Below are 23,870 nucleotides of genomic sequence, written 5' to 3' on the forward strand. Positions count from 1 at the left end.
TTTAATTTTTTTACATCATTAAAATATACTGCATCAATATAAAAATCCCTTACTGCCAATATTGACTGAGGGTGGATGGCATGTGAAATCACCAGAATTACTAGAGAATATGTAAGCTAAGTGTTCTCTATTTATACATTTCCTGTAGAATACAACTTAAATGATGCTACCAGATCTTGTTTTAACACATACATGCAATGCAGTATGATGAATTCCAGCTGCTATCACAAATTCCTGATAAACACCACCTAATTCAATTAACAAGGCAATCGCAAAGATAGCCAAGCGCATGGGAAAACCCATTCCTACGCATTTTTTAATAACGTTTTACAGTAATCCAGAAACTTAAGGTCCCTCAACTGTTGCAAGTGTCTGACAAGAGCTCGCTGCCCTCTAACATGCATTTTGCAATTTCTGGTTTTGTTGGCTATGTACTGTGATATGGACTGATAAAAGTCCCAACCTGGGGCAGGGGCAAAGAGAAAGAAAGAAAAAGGTGCAAACTATTTCTTCTTCAAAACTTAAGTTTTCTTATTTTCACAGAAAATAATAGAACACAAACTCTAAATGTATCTCCAAGCAATGAACTGAGTAAAAAAGCATTAGAAACAGCTGTAAAAACAGTATTTCCTACTAAACCATGTTCCAGTTTTTCTTTACATCTCATTAAAGGAAGTAAACCCATATAACCAACCCTCACTGATACAAATCTGTTTCTTAACAACTGTGCAAAGACTAGCGAGATAATAAAATTATGTCAAAAACACCAAGTAGCTGATGACGCCTGAGGGAAGCTATGATTCTGGCTTTAACTAAGGCATTTGGCATTAGGCATTTTAAATACTAGGTGTCCTGCCCCAGTTATTAAGGACAAATACCTCAACTGCTTCCTCTCTCTACATAAACATGCTTTAACGAAGGAAACTTCTTTTGGTATTACTAATAAGAGTTCCTTATTCAAACATTTCAGTTTTGAAGACAAAATCATGAGAAGTACACCACAAAAAAAACTGTCCGTCACAATGGCTTCCTACTAGCAAACTTTAAAAGTTTATTTAAAATAATTAAGCCTTTCTAAAATACTCTTTTAATTAATGCTCAGTAATCCAGAATGCTTTATCAACATCTCAACAGGAAAAAATCTAGAACTCTATCCTCCCATTTAGTTTCCTTGTTTCCAAGGGAAAACCAACCACAGGTATTAACACTGAAAAGAGTCAGCACATTTCAAAAAAAATTACAAACTCTTAAAACACTTACTGAAGGAGAGTAAAATCAGTTGGTATTTCTGGAGCTGCTATCATTTCTTTATCATCTTCTGGAACACCACTGGATTAGAAAGATGTTTAAAAACTGGTCAAAAGAGGTACACGCTTACTTTTCTTTCTTCCTTTGCAGTGGACAACTTCTAGAATAAAATAAATGAATAAATACAGTGAATACTTTTTCAACACACGAAAGGATAAAAAAGTTAGAAACACAGAAGACTCAGATTATGCTGCCCTCTGTTTCCAATCAAGCTTTTTCCTGTTTAAAGATTTTATATTTTTGACTCCTCCAATTATCTTACTACAAAGTACCTGCAAAAAAATCTTAAAAGCATCATAGTAAGATAAAAAAATACAAAAGCATTTGGCAAAAAAACAGTTTTTGAATAGGATGAGCAAGCTGGAATGGTTTTCATTAACACCTTGCAAGTAATAAGTTTATATTTTCTAAATCTATACTAGATCTAAGTTTGACCTGTAACACCATGTACTGCAGAGCCCAGGCTTCGCAACACTAGGATATTTCTCTTTAGCCAAACCAAAACCAGATTTGATGTTAAATTTAAAGCACAGTATGTGTACGTTTAAGGACATTATATACACTGCCTTTGTATCTCTGATTTATGAAGTTCCATGACATTTTCCATAAAGATAAGCTATTACAACAAGTTCTTATAACCAGCTGTTTCACAACTCCCTGTCTTACAGAGCTGATAAAACCAGGCTTACAACAGTTTTAACATTTAAAGCATTTGACAAGACTAAGAACTTCAAGGAAGATAATACCACCCATATTACTAAGAGAAAAATCAGAAAAAACCATAGCATTTCATCATGACTGTTAAATGATTGCTTTTCAGCTTACTTATAATATTGCCAACTATTCATAAACTTCGTTATTTATCTCATTTTCCAATATTTTACGGGGAAAAACTCACTGGGTACTTCAAATGCAATATTTAACTATGCAAGCTGAAGTTTTCTATGCCAATTGCCCCAGGCTAACTTTTACACAGTTGAATTAGGAAAGCACGATGTTCAGGTGTTTTAAAGATGGAACAGCAAGGAGAAAAACTTTCAAAGTCTGCTGACTCTACAGGTTGCTGGAGTGATTAGGTATTTAAGGGAAAGATTTGATTTTGGCATGCTAAGCACACATTGCTCGATGTCTGGTAGTTGTGCTTCAGAGACTGCATTTCAATTGAGCATGTAGATAGAGGCTGGACTATTTTTTTTTTTCCTGCAAGTGCTTATTCTGAATGCTAGGGGCCACTGCAGCTTCCAGAATTCAGAGAGCTGAGGGAAAGCATAAGCCCTGAACTTATTATCTTCTCTTTCTTCACATTTCACACAATTACATAAAAGCAGAGAACCAGAATGGAAAGAGATAGTGGCAAAAAGAGGGGAGGTTCAAGATAAGACAAGTGAATCTCAAGACAGTCTGTAAATGCTAAAGCATGTTCCATCCCAAACACAGTATTAGATGAAGCTTCAAAAACATCACTGCTGCAGAATGAGAGCAACCTTTGTCACCCCACTCCTCTCTTCTCCAAAACCACATGGACACATGACAAGAGTGTTTCCTCTTCTTCTGCTCCATATATACACTCTCTTTAGCAAACCATTATTCACAGGCAGGGTAATATCCCTGTCCCAGCCATTTATCTTTGCAGGCACTGCCATTCAGTATCACCCAATTCAATTCCCCAGTAAAATGGGCAAAAGATACCTCAAGAATTTTTTTTCCCTGACTTATCAAGTTAAACTCGTGGAACAGCAGGTATCCAGAGCCAATGCCTGGGAAACACAAGACTCTGTAGCCATGAGCAGGGGAGGGAAAAGTAAAAGTCCCTTCTATGGTGGCAAGGAGTTATTATACCATCCAGGCTGTCTGTAAAACTATATGCTCAGTTGGCAATGCATCAAAATGCCCTGCACACTAGATTACAAATACTTTGTATACACATACATTCATATATACAAGATTTGCTCTTATTCCTGTCAGCAATTTTAACTTGGAAAATACCACAGTGCGCTTCAGTGCCTTGGTCATCAGGGCAGCACCTGCTCTAGTGTGTAGGGCCTGGGGGTGAGACAAGGAAAGGAAGACAGGAGAGAAAATGAAAAGAAGTTAAAAAAACGTAGAGATCCAGCCACACAAGTGCTTTTGGAGGCCATCCTTGTGATTCAGTCCCAGTGCAAAGCAAAGATGAAAACTTTAAAACCTGCACTGCACAGTTTCAAGTTCAGCCTGTCTCTCAACAAGTTATTTGACTTTTTCTAGCTTACATTTTTCAATGTTGAGAAGCAACAAATCTACTGAAGTGAGGATCTGTACACTGACATGCAAATTTTGTATCATGGCTCATTAGTACAGCCTATTTACAATACCAAAATTAACCATTCCATAAAATTTTGAAGTGCTGAGAAAAAAAGCAAGCTGACCACTTGTTCACAGAATTAATGTATTTTAGCTCTCTTTACGGAAAGCAAATCTACTGTCCTATCAAATTTTACAAAAATTACCAATAAAATTCTTACAATCACACATATTTTGAAGAAAAAAATTATTAACAGAACTATGAAAAAGGACAGGCAAACAATTATGAAAGACATTATTTACATCAAACAAGTCAAACAAGCCACTTGACAAAAGCAGCCAACTGCAGTTTACACCAGTTTGAATTTCTTGTAAGAACTGTTCATCTCAGTACAAACCACAGAAGATGAAAAAAAAACATGGCACTGTTTGGTCAGAATCACCTCATAGAACGGGAAAGAAATATCAAGTTCTTGTTAGATGCTGAAGCATTAAACTCCTAAGTTTTGCATTTCAAGTAAACTGGTGAGTTTCTAGGCAAGGCAGAGTTTTTCTTGAATGAAGAAGAAACTCTGCCCCCTCATGAGTGCAACCATATACTGGTATGATGGAAAACAGTAGCTACAGATGAACACCTTGAAAGAATACATCAGTAAGACTGTAAAGGACCTCCAGCATCAAGCTCAAACTCCCACAAATGACCAAAAAAAAAAAAAACCACCAAAAAACCCACCCTTGCATCTATCCCAGTAAAGGTAATTTTAAGAGATGTACAGGACACAACAGAGACCATTTATTCTCAACCAGCAGGGCCAACCCAGCTCAGCATGTCCTCTCTGGCAGGGGCCAACAGGAGCTGCCCACGGAAAAAAAACATTTGCTTTGTTCTTATTAGCAAGGTTTTCCCTGAATACCTTCCCAGCATCCAGAAACAACTCAGGGATTTTTTTCATCTAGTGAGTATGTCCCTGTACCTTACAACCCCTTATCAGTACTTTTCCAATTACTTTTTGAACTCAAAATCCAGCAGTGACAGCATTTCATGTAAGAACTCCCCCAGCAAACTCCATACTGCCAAGAAGCACATTCATAAACTTTGAATTTACCACTTTCCAATTTTATTTGATGTTCTCTTGTTCTGGTATGGAAAACAACTGGCATTGGTCACTCCCCATTATCCATCATCTCAGTAAATGCCTTCTGGAAATGCAGGATCACAGCCAGCCATGTATTCTTCGTGCACAGACTTGATGACTCATTCAAAACACCCGGGTCGGGGTGAATGAGAAAGGAAAACAGTCCATATGAGCATCCTACCAGAACTTCTAAAACACGCCAAGTTTACCACAGTGAAGTCTGAACGAGGAAAGTGAAATTCTTGCAGATGCCATTCCAAAAAGTGAAAGTCTGTTACATACTAAAGGTGCTCTAATAAACAGATTATTTGAAGAAGTTAAATCTAAACTGAAAGGCATCATTAAAGGCAGCCCTGCTTCAGTTTCGTTTTGGTGCAAAGAATTCCAACTTGAATTTTCCCAAGGAGATACTGAAATCTCTTAAGTCTGTGAAAACTTGAAGTCACTCAACTTTGTGAAGTCATAATTAAATTATTAACTATAAAAGGAAAATGTATCCTGCTGAAAGATCACAAGGTGGAGCTCTAGCCTAAAGCTAACTGAAGAAACTCCAAAAGACAGGTCATCCAGAGGTTGACCTAGTTATTTCTAAGCAATAAACTTTGTAATACATTGCTAAAACTGCAATAATATTGTTGTATATTTCCTTTAGATTTATATTTAGGCCACAAAGACTCCAGAAGATTCCCGCACCTTTTCCGAAAAAAACGCATATACATTTGATTCAATGACTCCTCCAAACACAGAAACGCATACAGCTGCTGTGGTACAACCTATCTCGGTATTCGTTCTTCAAAAGCAAGCAGAAGAATTTCAAAACCCATTCTAAAAGCAGAAATCATGTATCCCTTTACTGTACCATGCTATTTAAGATTTTACTAACGAAACATTAATGAACTAGAAACGACTGGAACAACAGTAGTAGTCCAGCAACACTCATCATATATAATGATACCAACTCAAAATCTAAGAGGAGTTTCTATTTAAATTGTTTGAATGATAAAAGCAAGAGCTAAGAAGAAAGCACTGTAAAGAACTCTAATATGTCATCACTGAAAAACAGATTCAAATTTTAAAAGGTCATTTTTCCCTAACACATAAATAAATCATTCAGTGTGGTTGTGATTTAACCAAATATATGGGCCAAATGCTAAGAACTGGCAAGAAAGTGACAAAATTCACCAGTGCGATTCACACAATAACACATGCAATAAGCAGCTGCTGAGTGCTACCTGTCCTGTTACCATTTCTGTTACATGCATGAATAGGCTAAACAAACATTAATATACTTTAACAAGCAGACTTTGGTAAAGGAATAAGCATACACATACACACACACAAAATACAAAGAATCACAAGACTTGTCAAAGAAGCCTGTGTTTCACACACTTGTATACACGCAGTAACCAGAGTAGTACTGAAAAAGCTCACAGCAAGGTGCTTTTTTTGGCATCTATTATCTGGACATTTTGCACGACAAACTAGTAAAGCAGTTATTTGCAGAGATGCAAAGTTTAAAAATGGCTATGTGGACAGGACAAAGATTTTTGGAAATGCAGGATGGTTATCAAGAGATGTATTGATTTTTCCCTGTAATTCTGATCATCACCTGTAAAAAAAAAAAAAATCAAGGACCTCACTTGCTTAATTCAGAAAACAGGAGCTTCTAAAATTCCGATGCTGAAGTGTGTGGCTAAAGTTCATCCCTGAATTATTTATCTACCCATGAATGAGAGCTGCTGATGTTTCAGAACCAATTATGCCGCCACAACAGCCACAATGCTAGTCAGATCAAATTTAAATAAAGGATCAGAAGTATGTCCGATATCTTCCCTTAACTATTTTGGAAGAGAAAGCTGTTAACCACATCATGCCCCTCATTCCTTTTCTGCAAAGCTAGAATATAACTAAACTTTTGTTAAGGTTTGGGGTTTTTTCCCCCCCCTCAAATAAGTTTGTTTCCTCATATTTTTTTGCACTAATCTCGTCTTTAAAGCGAGACTTTGAGGAACTGCATGACATTCCCAGCAGATCTGAAAGACTGTATTGTGTATTCTATGTGTACTATTCCTACTAATATTACACAACCTAATATTTCAGTTGCAAATAAGCTTTAAAGCAATTCTATAATTTGAGTAAAATACAGAAAACACATTTCAAGTAGCATTCTGTATTGTAACAACTGTACTTTAACATGATGTAATTACACCTGTATCAGCAGTTTTGATCATATTATGATAGCATAATGAAGACTAAACTGAACAATAATGCAATTAATACCTTCAGATGTGTGGTTGTTCTTGCGCTGTTTACTTAACAAACGGGTCCTCTAATTCCTTTACAAGAAGACCTGAACTAGACATCATCAATCTACATTATTCCGCGCTTACCAGCAGAGACATGGTCTGTATCCACAACAACAGTCCACAGTGCGGAAGTCGCTGAACAGTTAACATTCCAACAAAGAACCTAAATGACCCAATTTACACAAGTCTTAATATTTCAGTCTCTTTCTTCACAATTTATTGTTTTCTAAGCTTCCAACTCTTACACCCCCCTCCACACCACTTCTGTCCATACACCTCTTTTCATCTTTCAAAAAAAAAAAAAAAAAAAGAAAGAAAAAGCAGCATTACAGTGGCTGTGGATTTAATGCTAACACACTACCATTTTTTTTTCCCCTGGCCTGCTCTTTATTCAATTTTTATAATATTTGCTCATTAGTTCATGCATCAGGTCTGCTGATTAAGTGGCAAACAGCCATCTCGGAACATGCTTTCTGTCACTGTGGGCTGCTGCTGAAAGCAGTACTCTCCCTTCCCACAGCCCAAACACACAGGAAAGTTTCTACTCCCTCCTAGCACTCAAACTAGCAGCAACCAAGTCTGGAAAACAAAACCATTTCCTCCCTCAATGGTTAGCTCTCCATTGGATCAGCCAATTGAATCAACACCTTTTCCAGCCACGCAAGTCACTAGATGCAGTATCCCAAGTAGCTGAACTGTACTCCTTTACAACGCCAATGACTAGCTTTGCCACTGACAGCGCACCACCAGAAGGACCAGACATACTGAAGAGAAGTGGCGAACTGGAATCCTTGCAATAGCTACTGCTAATATTTCTCTCCTTCCCTTTGGTGGGCAGCTGCAGGCAACTGTCTGACATTGTGCGGCTCTGGAGAGGCAAAGCCAGATGCTGCGTTGGGCTCCCACTTGTGCACGCAACTACCTGCCAAGGGAGGAGGCAGCCCTGCAGGGAAGCACCTATTCTGTGACCAACCCATGAGAGGAAGACAAGCATGCTGCACCTGGAAACGCATCAGGCACCTGCCCAGTCTTAGTTACCACCACCTCAAAGCACTCTCCTTACTCCTTTTCCAAGCACATTCCCCACATTTTCATTAAACACCAGACTGTACATATACCTACATATCCTGCTGCTACTTCCTACCCTTCAGATGAGAAGCCCAGCTAGCATCTGACTATGACCACTAGAACCTGAGAGACAGACAGCCCGGGAACAGCCAAACATGGAAAACATAGGTCCCCAGAGGGAATGTGAACAGAAAGCAAGATTTGTTTTCACTGTTTAATGCTGTGAAAGCAAAAGCTTAAATAGGCTTTATTTGGAGGTGAAGGAAGGTTTGAAAGGCGCATCAAAAAAAGGCTAAAACCTAAAGTTTCGAGACTTGAAAAGTGCATAAGGTGCAAGTACCACCCTAAGAACTCTGCCAACCTCAACTTCATCATCATTAGAAGTATTTTTTGAACTTCTGCTGTTTTTATTGAATACATATGTGCAACATTTATTATGGAAGGAAAAGAATTTTCTACAGTGCTTCACAGTCATACGACTATTCATTAAAGTACCGTTAATAATGCCAGTATCTTTAACGCAGTAAGTTAAATACTATTTCAAATATATTTATATTATGGTTTGAATCATCATATAAGATTTTTATACTGGTGTTCAGCAATCTACATTGTCCATTGCAATATGGGTTTAAAACATTTAGAATAACCATTATAAAATATTGTAATATTTATCACCTGTGCAATAAATGAAACTATTGCCCTTACTAAAGGGAGTAATAGCTATATTAGTCTCTAGTGATTCTGCTCAACAGTATTCCTGAGCTTTGCTAAAATACACCTGAAATTCCTATACATCTTTAAAATGGTTTGGGTTTGAATGTTTTTAAAAAAGGCAAAGGTAAGATAACAAAAGTAGAAGTTACACCTCATTGTGTCTGTCACGTCTTTCCCTGCCAAAGAAGAGATGGCTTCCAGATGTTGCAGTCCAACTGCGTGGAAAATGAGACTCTCAGGAAGACTAAAAGCCAAGCCGGATGACAACCAAAAAAAAAAAAAAAGTCAAGACAAGCCAAAAGAGGAGGGTTAGCTCATTTATAATACAAGACAAGCATACCTCCCAGCTGCCTAAACGCCCTAATTTTCCAAACTAAACTACAGAATAGATCAATATGCCCCTTTCCAGACTACTTTTTTCTTAAATTCAGTCCTTTCCATGATCCCTTGAAAATGTGACTCTTACACATGCTAGGGATGAAGACACACACGCACTGTCCACAGCAATCGAGTAACAAGCTGCACAGCAGAAGTCTAGAACAGGATTAGCACAGTTCAAATGTGCAGCCAGCAGCAATGAATTGCTTCAGTACACACAACAGAGGCAGGGTTTTCCAACTGATAAGGTATCCCATCTGGCAACTTCTATTTTTTCTTCTTCCACTGATCAATGTGACCCTGCAAGTTGTCTTGCTTTACAGGAGCCTCAGCTTCCCCTCCTACCACATAGATTTTCCTCTTTGAAAAGTCCAGGTCAGCGGGCCTTTGTCCTCAAAACTTTGCTAGGGGATTTCCAAGAACTGCATTTTATTTTAAATTCTAGTGGGGGGACTACACTGTACATGCCACAATAGCAGCAGCTACTATTGTAACACATTAGATGACTGAAAGAAGGGAAAACCCTGTAAAACAAAACTGCTGAAGAGTGGAAAGTTAAAATCCCTCAAGCCCATCTCCCAGAGTCTGCTGACATCAGCTCAGGTCATAGCAAACTGTGGATAGCCCTTTTAAGAGTTCACTGTACACCTATGCCCTGTGATCCCAAGCCTTCCAAAAGAAGAGAAAAGGAGAACCCACTCAGTTCTGCATTTTGTCAGCTGAGATCCACCAGACTTTGCTAGCTGAAGCTTCAACACAACATAAAAATGGCTGAACTGCTTCCAAACGATAACTAAGTCCAGCACAGATAAACAGAAAAGCATACCAGCACAAGACAAAGTGCATTAGTCTTAAGATGGATCTTTAATATATATATATGTTTATTTTTTTAATAAAAGGGGATGTGGGTGTAGGGAGCAGGTTGGGGGTGGTTGGTGTGTCGGAAGACTTCATGCCCCGTTCCCCTTCCATCCTGCTTTCTTCCCCCATGCTAGCCCACGTGTTTTTTTGTAAGAGGGCTGGACTACCAATGGACATCCCTTTCTCGGGCATCCTAAGGGTCACCTGTAGCACCACAGCAGCCCTGCACCCTCAGCCCAATGACTAGCAGCATTATCAGCCTCACAACAGCTATATAAAACCATTTTTAGTGAAGCTCCAAAACCTGCCATTACCTTGATGTTTGCGTAAATAACCAAGAGCAGTTGTCTATGTCTCTCTGGCTGAAATGAAAATCTATGACATCCAAAAGGAAAAGGAATATTTAAGAAACAAGGAATAAAAACATCGTGCCGCATCCAAACCAAGCACTATGACAGCTAAAACTTAAGCCTTTCATAAATGGATTATGGCTCTTGCAACAATCAATCTAAATGATCATCTTTACAAAATAAAACTGAAGCAACTACTCATGTATGCAAAAGTTGGCTTCACCTCTAAAACAGAAGACATAAAAACCTTGTTACCTTTCATTAAAAGTTCTCTGCGATTCTGCCAACCTCAGAACATCTGTGCTCCATACATCCTCAGTCATAACTTGAAGATTTTTAATACCCAGCATTTTGTTCTTGTTCTCCCTCATAACACTTGGGCTAAAATCCCAACTGGTTTGTTCAGAGATTTGCAGCACTGAATATTAATTTTGTATGAAACAGCAATTGTGACATGCATGGCTTTCCCACACACAATTTAGAGAACCGAATATATCCACAATGCAGAATGCTAATAATACATTAATAAATTCGTTACCAGATTAAAAAAACAACAACAACAAAAAAAACCCCACATTATCATCACCAAGTCTAAAAATCACTCTCTTCCTTTTTTCATCCCAAAACAGAGCCCTCTTAGAATTTTGTAGGAGATGACTCGTGCTAATTGGTGCTAATGTACTGGGACCTAGAGTTAGCTACTGCCATTCATTAGCATCCAGAGGAAACCAGCTGGCCACTTGCACAGGTCCTAAGAACACTGTAAAAATATTGGCGTTATTCAGATCTGCAGGTTCTTTCAACGCAGTAATTGCTTACTCGTGGCAGGTAATAAATTGTGCCAACTGGGAGACCTATACCATAGTACGTTTTACAAAAGCTAACGTGAAGAAAAAGTATCAAAGCCAGTTTTTTTAGAGACAAACTAAATATTTTACTAAGTAAGCTAACAAATGCTGAGAAACTCTTGATGTGTATAAAGTATTCTGAAGCAAAGGTTAGTGAGATTTCTCCTTTAGAAATTATCTTCCTTTGAAAGTCTTTAAAATACGATGCATTAGGCACCACAGGGACGCAGGAGCATCCATTCCATACAGATTTAAAAATATGAAATGTACAGCTTGTTAAATCAACCAAAATTAAACATTTGGTTTCTTCATTTAATCTAAAAAGAAAAACTACCAAAAAGCTATGCCCTTACATGCCTGTTCTTGAGTAAATTCATCATGTAAGTAAAGCTATGAGTTCCCCTCCTTCTTCAAGAGACAGTTTGAGCCCACAGCTAAATTTGTATTTTGTTGAAATTTTGCTAGTCAGGCTATGAAAGTATCATAATTTGTAGTAAATACTTTACTTGAACAAATGTTCAATAGATAGTTGTAGATTTAGAAGTATTTTCTATCTCACTTAGTCCAGTCACACAGTAGAAGCTGTTGAGATCAGGTAGTTACTTTCATTCTTTTTTTCCTGTATTTTCTTCTTCTTAGGAAAAAAAAAAAAAGTGCAGTAGTGCCAGATGTCTCCTAAATAAGCTACATGTGCTATGATTCCTCCCCCTTCCCCCACTCCGAGAAAGGCAGTCTGGAATCGAGTGTACCCTACAGCATCAGTTTGCTGAATTCAGACCTGCCCCATGCTCTTGGAATCACATGGAGCTCTCAGCAGTCTTCTTGGCCTGGGAGGTATCAGTTGCTCACCGATGCCATCACCTCCAGCAGGGGAAACAAGTCTCACATGCTAAAGGTGGGATTTTTTTTTTTTTTTCTTCCTTACAGCAGAGACAAAAATGCCATCTTGGGCACAACCAGAGAATTCAAGCAATTGTTTTTCCCTACCTCAAACACAAAATCTCCCTTTAGCCATCATAATTTACCAGTTCCTTTAATACAAGGCATATCAAACCCAGTTTTCTCTGCTAAGTCAGCCACCAAGTACAAATAAATTGTGAAGTAACATTTCATCGCATGCTGCCTGCATTTACAGCAGGTGCATTTTAATTCATACAGTAGTTTAATACTTGATGATTTTGTGTGCCAAATTCAGATAAATTGACTGCTGAACAGTCTTTTCCTAGGGCTCTTAAGAGGCTGCTGCCCTGAGGGGAGAACTCAACTAGATCAAATATTATCATTCCACTGAACAAAAAAACCCAAAAAAACTAACAAACAGCAAACCCAAAACAACAAAAGAAAACAAGTTTCATTTGCTCTCGTTTGCAGTCAGATCTATTGGTGACAGCTCATCCTCACTAACAATTAAAGACAATATTTTGATCCACAAATCAGGAAGGAGTAAAGAGCGGACAAACCCCATTTTGTTGGCTTTCGTTACATGGGTGGCAACCTCCAATAGTGGGATGGAAAACAAGAGTTCAACTATCCAAACTTACAGTTGTCCAACAATGACATGGGAAAAAAATGCTTCAGTCACTCACTACAGCTTCAGCTTTTAATTTATTACCTGAACTGCATCATCACCTTGTGCGTTTCAGTTGCTGATCATATCTGACTTAGCAGTATTAAATGACCTCTAATTATTAAAACAAGAATTGCTAGATTTCAAGTGCTGTATCTGTCCACACATCTACCCCAACAATTGCTGTGGTTTCATAATTAACTGCATTCCTACTCTTGGCGCAGGCTTCTCTTCCCCCGTTTGGTACCAAATTCACAGATACCACTCTATCTCCCCACAATTAAACTGGAAATGGTAACTCAGCAGGTACGAACACAGCGTACTGTTAAGTGTACAGGGGGGCTTAAGTCCTCCTTTAGCTTCTCTGACTTCTCAGTGAATAGTAATTCCAGCTATTTTAAATAGTTAGACAGAAGAGGGATTATTTGAAATAGGCAATACCTCTTTCAGTTTGCTTTGATCTTTCTACTCCATTTTATGTTGTACAGTGATGTGATGCTGAGATACGTCAATATACTTCCTCTAAACCACATACTTCAATTTTAAGAATACAAAATTGAGCCTAGTTGAATTCCCCGTATTAAGTTATTGGGTTGTCTTCACTGCTTATTCAAGAGCAGTGTTTCTTTGGCTTAATTAGCCATCAATGACATAATATTTATTACTCCGACGTTGAACTCAGACTCTGCTCTTACTTATGGCTAACGGATTTTGTTCTTACAAATTATTTTTATGGCTTACGATCGCCACTCAAGATTCTAACATCTAATCATAACATCTAGTGGCAAATTAAAAGTCCTCCACCTGCTAAGATTCTGCGAAATCATTTACTACTTAGAGGAAGTTCACAGCTCCTGAAACTAAGGCCTCATTTTTTTAAAAAACATAATAATTGGTTACATATAGTTTGTTAGCACAGGGCTAGCTGATCATTATGAGAAAAGGGAACAGACAACAAATTAAGTAAGTGGATGAGGATTCATGCACGCTTAAAATATTTTTATAGAAAAAAAAATAATCTAGCATACTTAAGTATCACCAACTAACATTTTTTTTTCAAGTCATGATTTTAATGCCCCAGGCACTGACTGGATCAGCAATAAGCTGCTGTATTAATCTCTTTACATTAGTAATGCAAACTGCCAACATTGCGCTCTGCTTACTCAAAAAGCCACTTATGTTTAGAATTGCTCTTAAAAATCAATCAGCAGTACAGAATTCTCATGCTGTTGTACTGCTTACTGGGATTACAAGTATATCTTTCAAACAGATTTCAAACAAGTTTGCACTCAAAATTTTCTAAAATTTAAACGAAATTCCTCTACAGCCATGCCACTGGAAATCAGCATCACCCAACAAAACAGCTACATTTAATTCCTCATCTAATGTATATGAAAAAACTTCTCATTGCTTTCATCATGATCAATTACATAGGTGGCCAAACACAGGTTACTAACAAATCAGCTGAAGACCATAACAGACTAACAGAAACAGGCTTATCAGATTTGTCCTGGAAGACTCCAGTGGAAACAATCAAAGGGGTTACATTGTTCCAAGTTTCTTTTCTTCCCTCTATTTCAGCATCACTGGCTGCTGCTTTCTCATGGATATAATAATAAGAGTTAATATCTTAAGGAAACACTCTATTTGGAATAACTCGCCTATCCCCTCCACAGCAACTATGCCAGGAGCCATTAATACATATACTCAATCCTACCAATTTCATAAACTCAAAAGGTGAGCCTAATATTCCATTCAGAGGATGCTTTCTTGGCATCAGACTGCCCTGGTGTTGAAACAATATAAACCAAATTTTAGCAAAAGTTAGGGAAAGAGGTAATAACATTCCATCTAATTGTTAGACAAGAACATTTTTATCCGAGTGCAAATTAGGTCTGGCAGTTGTTCAGCTTGACCTCCACTTACTATAATCTTGCCCTAGGGTACGAAAATCGTAGATCATTAAACACTATGAATTTAGTCTTGCAAGCAACCTAAAATGAACCTGCAATCAGAGTCATCATTTTCAACTGCTATTAGGAGCCAAAGAGACAAGAGTGATAATAGATCACACCACGTCAAGTTGGGCTTCTTGTTTGGTGGTTCAGTTTTGGTTTTGTTTTTTTTAGAAACATAGCTGCTACCTCTACCCATGGCATTTTAATTTCAGGGTGGTTTTGAGAATAAAGGTAAGTATTTATCCTTTAAACTCAGAAGTTGAGAGAAAAATAATCCATCTATTTTATTATTTTATATATATATAGTTCAGTTGTAAGTTTGGGAAGTTTTTCTGAGAGAAGATGGGTTAATATAACGCTGCCCACTTCTTTCAGTTAGGAGAAACATTTTAAAATGCCAGCTTTCCTACAATTCTCTAGACAGTCAACAGACATTTTAGGAACTGCTACCAATTCATTACTGTCAAACAGACACTTGCAAAAAAAATTAATTACAGAACATAAATTTTATTACTATGTGAATTAACTTAAGACTTTATAATAAGCGTAAGCACTACTCTAGAACCGCAGAATCTGGTGCAATACACAGCCCACTAAGAAAACAAGGCTAAAGAAAAAAAACCCAAAAGGTATGCAAACACCTTCTGCAGCTGATCACAACAAGATACACTTGCTAGGCCACAGACTAGTAGAAATCCTCTTCTGCAAGTCTTAGCTGCAGGGAAAAAACAAAGGTAAGAACAGCAGAGAAGGAGCCAGACAGCACCACAGAACTTTCAGAAAGGTCAGAGAAGACTGATGATGGACCACAAACCATGAGGTAATTAACTACTCATGAACTTCAACTTGCATGGTAAGGGAAGGTCTAAGAACGCAGCTAGAGCATTTGAAGAACTAAAGCACAAGAGTGGCAAAGTCACAGCAGTTTCAACAGCAAAATGAAATGACAAACACCATCTGAGAAATTAAAAAAAAGCTTTAACAAGAAACAGAGATGCCTCTCTTGATTTACAGAGCTCTGCACAGGTTTCCCAGGGAATGAACTCCAATCAAGATCTATGTGTAATGATATAAATAAGAAAGTATAGCAAGTGTTAAAAATTAGATATCAACTCTTAGCACTGAATTTACACACAGTAAATGCACAAGCTCTAAAGAAGCCTTTTCACCCTGGTAGTAGTGGCACAGAGAAACAGCAAGTACTCCCATCAAAATCTTTGTTAACACAGCTTTCTCACAAATGCATAAAACACCTAACATATAGGACAAAGTTAAGGAAATAATTCTGCCATTTTACACTGACTACAAAAAAGCCAAAACACAAAGGACATCTCACCAGTTTAGGTCTAACAGAATGTCATCAGGTTTCTCTGTACAATTTACAAGTAATCTCTTCTTCCCAAGCAAAATAATTGTATGCCATTCTCTATCAGACCATATAATGACGTTATTAACTGCACGATGACTACAGACAAGTAACATACTACAGCAACAAAGGTTTAACCATTCTTAACATGACAGTACTTCTCTATTTAATTCTGTATTACAGCCCAACTGAGTATACACATTTTAGAATTGCAGTCACAGTTAGTCCACTCAATCCTCCAAAAAGTACACATTAGGGGGAAAATTAAAGCTGCTTTGACTCCGATAGGTGAAAACCTATATAGTATAAATTGGGAATTTTAATAGTTTCAATGTATCTTCACCTGGTTTCCAAGAATCTATTTCCTTGAGTTTAAACAGAAGCGAAAAAAATAACTTTACAGAGAAAAATACACTTGTCCAGCATTATTTCCAAAGGCAGATACCAAAATACTTTCACTTCCTCCAATAGCCCTGAAGAAAGTGAAGTACTCATCAAGCAATTCACTTTACATGAGGTGACTCCTTGGAGCAACACAAATAGCAATTTTCAGTTCAAGAGATCTCCAAGTGTTTGCTGTATTGCAATATTTACATCACTCAAGCACTAGTATAAAAGTGATGCCATTAAATGGTTTCCCTTAACCAAAGCAATTTTCTTCTTCAAAATGGAAGCAAGTATTTGTGACAAAGAAGTGCTCCGGTTGCCTGTTTAAACTAAATCTCTCAGCAATGAACACATCAAGGTTCATGCACTAGGATGATTCCCTGTGCTGAATCTCATTTTGTATGAGCAGCAGTGGTTTAAAACACATCCATCTCCAGCACAATGGCACAATGTAAACGAAGTATGACAGTAGGGGCAGGGGCATAGGCTCTAATAGACAAAACCAAACAAAGAAAAAGGGTTTAAAGCCATTGGCTGAAATACCATTTGTTCTCACGTATCACATAGCCTCTGATGTGCAATATGCCATGGTATCTGTTAACAGTTCTCATCTAGGCAACGCGAAGCCAAAACCCAAAAATTCTGGACGGATTTTTCAGTTTTCTTAGGGAAACAAAACAGGGAGAAACAATACAAAGCACCTACCTCAAATAGCTCTTTTAAAAAGAGACTGACTGATGACTGGGTGGGTGGGAAGGAACGAACTTCTATCTTCCTCAGAAAAATGAAGAAAAAATATTTTGCAGAAAAATTCATTTTGTATAAATCTATCAACATTTTTGTCAACAAGACCAACAACTAAACAGAATTTATACTGGAATGAGGAGTACAGAGAAAAAAAAAAACCAGACCATGAAAGAAGTCAAGAAAAACACACTAGAGAGATCCTTGATAATGACTAGGATAAAAATCACAAATGAGAAGGGAGACACTATATGGTGACTATGTTTAAATATTTGATACTAATGGCTGGTAATCCTATTCTGTAACCAGCAGGAACAGAGGTGTGATGTTGCAAATGCAATAAATCCCCAAGGAAACAATATGTCTTCAAGATGTTCTCTAGAAACTACTTATGGCTGATGAAAGCAGCATCAATAGCGCCCATCCAGCTCTGCACAGGCAGGTAACAACCACTCCACACTGCTGGTGAGAGGGGGAAAAAGCAAAAGACCACATGACTGGGGTTAACCTTGGCAGTTAAAAGCTAACAAAATGAACCAGCAGTACCGCAGCATTCCAGGCCCCTCAGTCACGTGAATGAAAGGGTGCACATGCATTTTGTCATGAGTGACGAGAATTTACTATCAAAAACATTTGTTCAGTCAAAACTCCCCTTTTCCACAGAAAATATTGGTATTTGAGTATTTTTATACAGACATAAAATCACCCGTGAAGAGCAGTTTTCCTTAAGAAAAACTGAATACATTATCATTTAATAAATCAATTGCCAGCCATTTGAAACAAAACTTTCACAGATGAGAAACTTCGTTACATTGGATACAGGTTACCTGTTTTCCAATAAACCCACTCGAAACCACAAAGAGTAATGAACATCCGCAACCCAAAGAAAACTGCAGAGATGAATAAGAAGTATTCACCTTCCCTGTCTTCCCCCAGCTGTTTTATAGTAGACAAGACTTCCGCCATGACTACTCCAGAGAGCCTGTGTTTTCATATGTGGGGTGAAACAAAAAAAGGGCAATGCATCATAACAGATGCTGTCTAGTTCTCCCACCCTTCTTGAGTGTTAACATACAGACAGCACTGTCACTTGCATCTCTAGCGATTGATTTAGCTACCCCTATAGCTCAGGCTCCCCACATCCTCTGTGATCCCATACCGATCAGAAGGAAACCACGAGTTCTGCGTTTTTACACAATTTTATAACTCTCACTTCAACCTGTGATAACTGCTTGGAGCTTCTGGAAGGCTTCCACAGTTCTTCTCTAAGGCACTAAAAAGCCTACAAGCACACAGAGTACAGGCAGTCAAAGCCCATATCCAGGCGAGAAGTCACCAGCAGATTTACCCATGGTTGGGAAGAAAAGCCACAGTCCTCAGGCTACAAGTGAGATGATGTTCAGTGAAACCCATTTGCAGAATGTCTATCTATTAAAAAAAGTTCCCCGCCACAAATATTTGCAAATGTGTAACCCTTACTTATTTAAAAAAAAAAAAGACAGCTTTTTAACACCAAACTGACTCCTTAAAACAGGCTATTAACCAAACAGTTACACTTCAGACAAGGCAAGCTTTGTCCTGTTCCCTGAAAAGGCTACGGTGTGTTCAACCAGGGCTGTGAGACACACACACACAAAAAATTAATTTAAGCTGCTAAGAATACTGTGGAATCCAAAACATTTTTCAAGAGGCTACCTACTTCAATCTCACATGCTTTAGACATGTGAAAAAAAAAAACCATTAAGAACCAAATACATACTTTTTTTTTTTCTCCCCATGACTGGACTTCAGTGTAGTTTCCAGAAAAACACCAGAATAAATGAGACTGACATGAAATAGAGGAATTCTTAGAGGGGAATGAGTTTTAAAATAAGCCTTTAAGCTAGACATACTGTACAAAGAAATGAGAACAGTCAACCTACCGAGATGGTTTTGGCTACTCCAAAGAACAATTGAAATACCATAGAAGAACCCAGTATCAAGCTTCCCTCACTAAAAATACAGAGCTCACAAAACCAGGGTCACCAACACTCAGACAAAATCCCTTCACTAGCTTTGCCCGAGTACAGGAACAAACCCCACATTCCTCAAATCGCAGCAACACACCAGCTCATGTGTTACCTGTGGCCTTCGAATATTCTCATAAGGTTGTGTTTTCACAGCATAGTTCATGTAGCATACTTTAAAAGCAGTACACACCAAAAAATAAAGGAGAATTATTCAAACAGAAAATTTCTTACAAACATTTATTCAAGAGTACAATACTATACGCTCACTCAAAAGTAATTGATCATTTCAATTGAAATTCACTGGTCTGGTGTGGAAATTCTTCCTGAGGCCAGTGAGAAACTGCTTGGTTTTTATACTCTCCATCAAAAGGCCAAAATGAAATTTTAGTCCAAGAAATGCTTTATAAACTGGAACTAAAACTAAGCTGACTTTGGGCCTTCACACTTCTAAGAAGCAGGGAAATCTACAGAAGCCTAACAATATATTTATAAAAAAAGTACTTTTGCTATACTGCAGAGGAAGCCGCACATCTAACCAAGAAACAGTGACAGAAAACATTTTACTTCTCTTTTCCACCTTTTTGCCTTAACTGGTACTAAGTGATCAGGCCCACTTCCACAGTTATGAATGGGTCCTCAAAAACCAGTGTCCTTCCTGGGCTTTCTTCAGTGTAGAAGGTTTTTATAGAGTCCTGATGGAGTTTCCTACCCCTTGTCGGTGGCAGTTGCTAATGCAAACCCATCAGTGTACATCAACATTATCTGCAACTCTCCTCTTCCCACATGCTACACTGAAGTCCATTTACCTTACAAAGAATTAGTAAACATTAATGCAAGACTATTATTTTTATTATTAATGCAATTCAATAGAGCAGCACTACCACATCATTCAGAGAATTCCAAAAGACAGAGGAGTTAACAATGTCAAAAGACAGATGCTATTCATAAATCTAAATATGTGGGAGCAGGATTGAGGGAGACGGGAAACAAATTAAAATGGTATAGATAAAGAATTACTTCAGGAAGGTAACTACTACCAAATTAGAATAAGAAGATTAATATTCAGTCATTATGAAATGGACAGTATTTACCTACCATATAATTTAGTCTTTATTAAACAAAATCAGTAGCACTGACTTTTCTGCAGTATATTGTGCCTTTATTTCAATTAGGCTCTCAATGGAGAGAAGTTTAGTATTCTAGTAATAATTCACAGTTATTAGAAACTTCAATATAACTTAGGAATTTCATTGTGTATCCCATAAAGCAATACAGGAAGATACAGCACACCAACAGGTATACCCATCTACACTGTCATTGTCCACAAGGAACAGCGCTCAGGGGAAGAATAACCGGGTCTGCTCTAAGTAACTCTGTGGTATTTCCTGAATAAATAAGTGTCTCATTCCAAAATTAAGTCACATGGGGAAGAGTATAAGCACAGGAAGATCTAATTTACAGGACAATCAAAAACTGCAGCGTGATACTTAAATCACACCATCTCTCAGGATTCTGCAAAAGCATCTGCCTTCTGTGCCAACAAGACACAGAATCACACTGCAAGAGTCCTTGGACAAAGCAAGACCAGATCATCCAGTCGTGGAAACTGAACATAGATTACACTGAGGCACACAGCGACACGGCTGATCATTTTGCGTGAACACATAATGCCAGATTAGTCCTGGAAGTTAAATGTGTTACATTAAAATCAGCATTAAGCAATAGAGATAACAAAGGCCCCTACTTGACCAAGTACTGGTTGAATTTAGTGCTGAAAGAACACCTAGGGGTGGAAGAGGCCAAGAACGGAGAAGAAAGGGGAGAAGGGATGCAAAAGGTGGCACAGAGCACATGACTTCCAAACGTCATTGTTACTCTAAAGCATTAAAATCCTATGGTATTTCAAGAAGAAGCACAATCTTAATATACATACCAAAACACAGTACCTGCGGAAGTAAAAATAAATACATCCTTTGTCCATTAAAACCAGTAAACTATAAGGAAAATAAAATATAGACATAAAATATAAACCAAAATACTGTAGTACATACTACGGTATATAGTAGATAGCAATGCAAAACAGTATTTCCAATCATGTTACTAAATACCTTCTGCAACATTTCCCTCAGACACTCCTTACTGCCCTAAGTTGGCACTTCCTGTAATGCTGATTTATCAACACACTGTAAACAATAATGAACATGCTATTTTCTTACCATTTTTGACAATTCTATTACATGATACTTTATATTTCTCTCAAACTAGGCAACTTATTTTCCTCTCCTTTTGATCTCATTCCACATGTATCTAGAAACATTCCTTAGCGTTGCTTTCTCAAAACTTGAGGATCTAGTAAGAACGCTGGTGAAATATATTTTTCAAGTAACATTTTTCATTCCAGCAGCAGTTTTTATTTGTTGCTTATTATCATGAAGTTATAATAACTGTTCTTATTTGCTGTATCACTTCTGCACATGACAACTGCAATAGTGAAGCTTTTGCATGATGCCCGAAATAGCAGTATTTTCAGAGCAACATGCAGCTTACACTGTTTGATGTGTCTAACTGGTTAATTCCATCATCTACATGTTTCAACTGCAGCATTTTCCTCCATTTTATCTGGGGCACAATCTATTCCCACATTAGTGGCTCAGAGAGACACTTGAGCACCGATCCCCCAGATGTCTAATGCTATCCCACAGGCTATGTTCTACTATACTACACAAGTTACAAGGTACAACCTGCGACACAAGCCCTTCAACTCTAAATGTCATTAAATCTTTTGTACAGAAACTACCACTTCCCAAACATTAAGTATATATTTAAAACCATCATATTCTCCAGCGGTGAAAGGTTTTACACTGTTATTACTAAAAACTTAGAATACACAATGTGTTACATAGACATTACGTGAAATACATTTTTCAAACTTAAGCGCTTCCAGTACTTCCACTTGCTTCCCAATTTCACAATCTCTGCCTTCTATATGCCTTCTCAGATTGCCATTCACCTGCAGAAAAGGAAGCTGTTCAATGGGAACAACTTGGCCAAGTACTAGCAATTGCAAAATTTTTTTCCATTGTTCCCATCAATTAACAGATGACAGCACATTTTATACCAATATGAACAGATAGCTTTAACTGTATCCCTCCTCTTCTTTGCTAAGTAATGAAAGAAACTACAAACAATACTCATAGTAGCTTGATAACACGATAAAATAGATGAGTTGCTACAGGTGAAAGGAACAGTCCCACTGTCCCCTTCTCCTTGCATTTACTTTTGTCCATACCTGATAAGCCAAGGGCACTTGTCAGATCATTTGTTGAGCAATGATCTATTAATTTCTCTTCGAATAAATTAGCTTTCCAACAGTTCGTTGAGTTGGCTCAACTGAAGTTCTGTGGCTAGTGTAAGAACACACCTCTTCAAAATCAGTGAGAGACACGCCACAGCAGAGATGACTGACTGATAAATTACATCAACAGAACAGCCCATACTGTTTTGGTAGGCTACAACTGCTTTAAAAGTCACCACACGCTGCTCCAGACCCAGCTTAACCTCTACGACTGTCACACTACGGCGCATATTTAGCACAGCATCCAGATACCGGTACCAAGTGTTACCCAGCCAGCTATGAGACAAAAGCCCAACGTGCTGCTTTTCCAACAACATCAATTCATAACTCACTCTGTTCTGTGCCATTTGAATAAGCTCTGTTCTGTAGGTGATCACCTTTACCGAAATCCTACATAAAACAGCAGTGAAAGCAGCAAAGATGTAACAGAAAGGTGATACATTCCCACTGAACAAAGAACTACAAGCTCGTTTTACTAAGTACAGCCAAGAGTGGTCTCATTTAGGTTCCATAATCCATTACTATTACAGTGTTTCTCCAGCGTATCAGACATGATTACAATCTGCCATTACTCTGCATAAAGCCACGACTAGCTTTATTCAATTACAGACAGCATTCACCACTGAGCAGTTTAATAACATAAGAGTACGTAATGAGAACTAGTTCTGTTTCTAATGATTTCCTTCATTCATCTGTGTAGCTTCTAAAAAAACCCATGCTATTACCAGAAAACAAACAAAATTAATAATTTTACTATGTTCATATCCAACTTATCTTGGTTAACACACTTTTATTTCATTTTAACTAAGATGAGAAGAATCCTTAGAACAGTACCCAGCCTGCTCATAAGATACTGATGCATGCTATTAATTTCTGTACAACACTATTTTTTTTAAAAAGCCAGCTACCTTTAAAACGTATAATAAAGGTCCAAAGTCCCGGAGCCATTTAATTTCTAAAGCTAACAAACTTTACAACAAAGCCCCTCATTAACCAAAACTCAAAAATCTCATTAACTAAAACTCGACATGAAATTAATACCTAACAACCCATTTAAAGCTAGTGACTTGTTTGGCCAAAACCAAAACATTTAAGGAAGTAAGAGATGAACCATTCTAACAGTAAATTTCTGAGGGAGAAAGTCTATAGCCTTTAATTGCGTTACATGTTACAATTCAAACTTGCCTGCAGACTAACAATATTTTGTTTTCAAAATTCTGCTATGTACTTCCAGA

General features: G+C 37.7%; 1 protein-coding gene across 4 annotated transcripts in view; it reads right to left on the reverse strand.

Moving 5' to 3' along the window:
• STAG2 (STAG2 cohesin complex component) overlaps window positions 1-23,870 on the reverse strand; it is a 76,609-nt gene that overhangs the window by 38,634 nt on the left and 14,105 nt on the right. For all 4 annotated transcript variants that reach the window (XM_069868000.1, XM_069867997.1, XM_069867998.1 and 1 more), the window contains exon 2: window positions 1,261-1,408. In XM_069868000.1, the coding sequence (XP_069724101.1) occupies window positions 1,261-1,304 (44 nt within the window). In that variant the 5' untranslated portion in view covers window positions 1,305-1,408. The remainder of the gene's footprint in view (window positions 1-1,260; window positions 1,409-23,870) is intronic.

This window comes from Phaenicophaeus curvirostris, chromosome 13 (genome assembly GCF_032191515.1).
Source record: "Phaenicophaeus curvirostris isolate KB17595 chromosome 13, BPBGC_Pcur_1.0, whole genome shotgun sequence".
NCBI classification, from domain to species: Eukaryota; Metazoa; Chordata; class Aves; order Cuculiformes; family Cuculidae; genus Phaenicophaeus; species Phaenicophaeus curvirostris.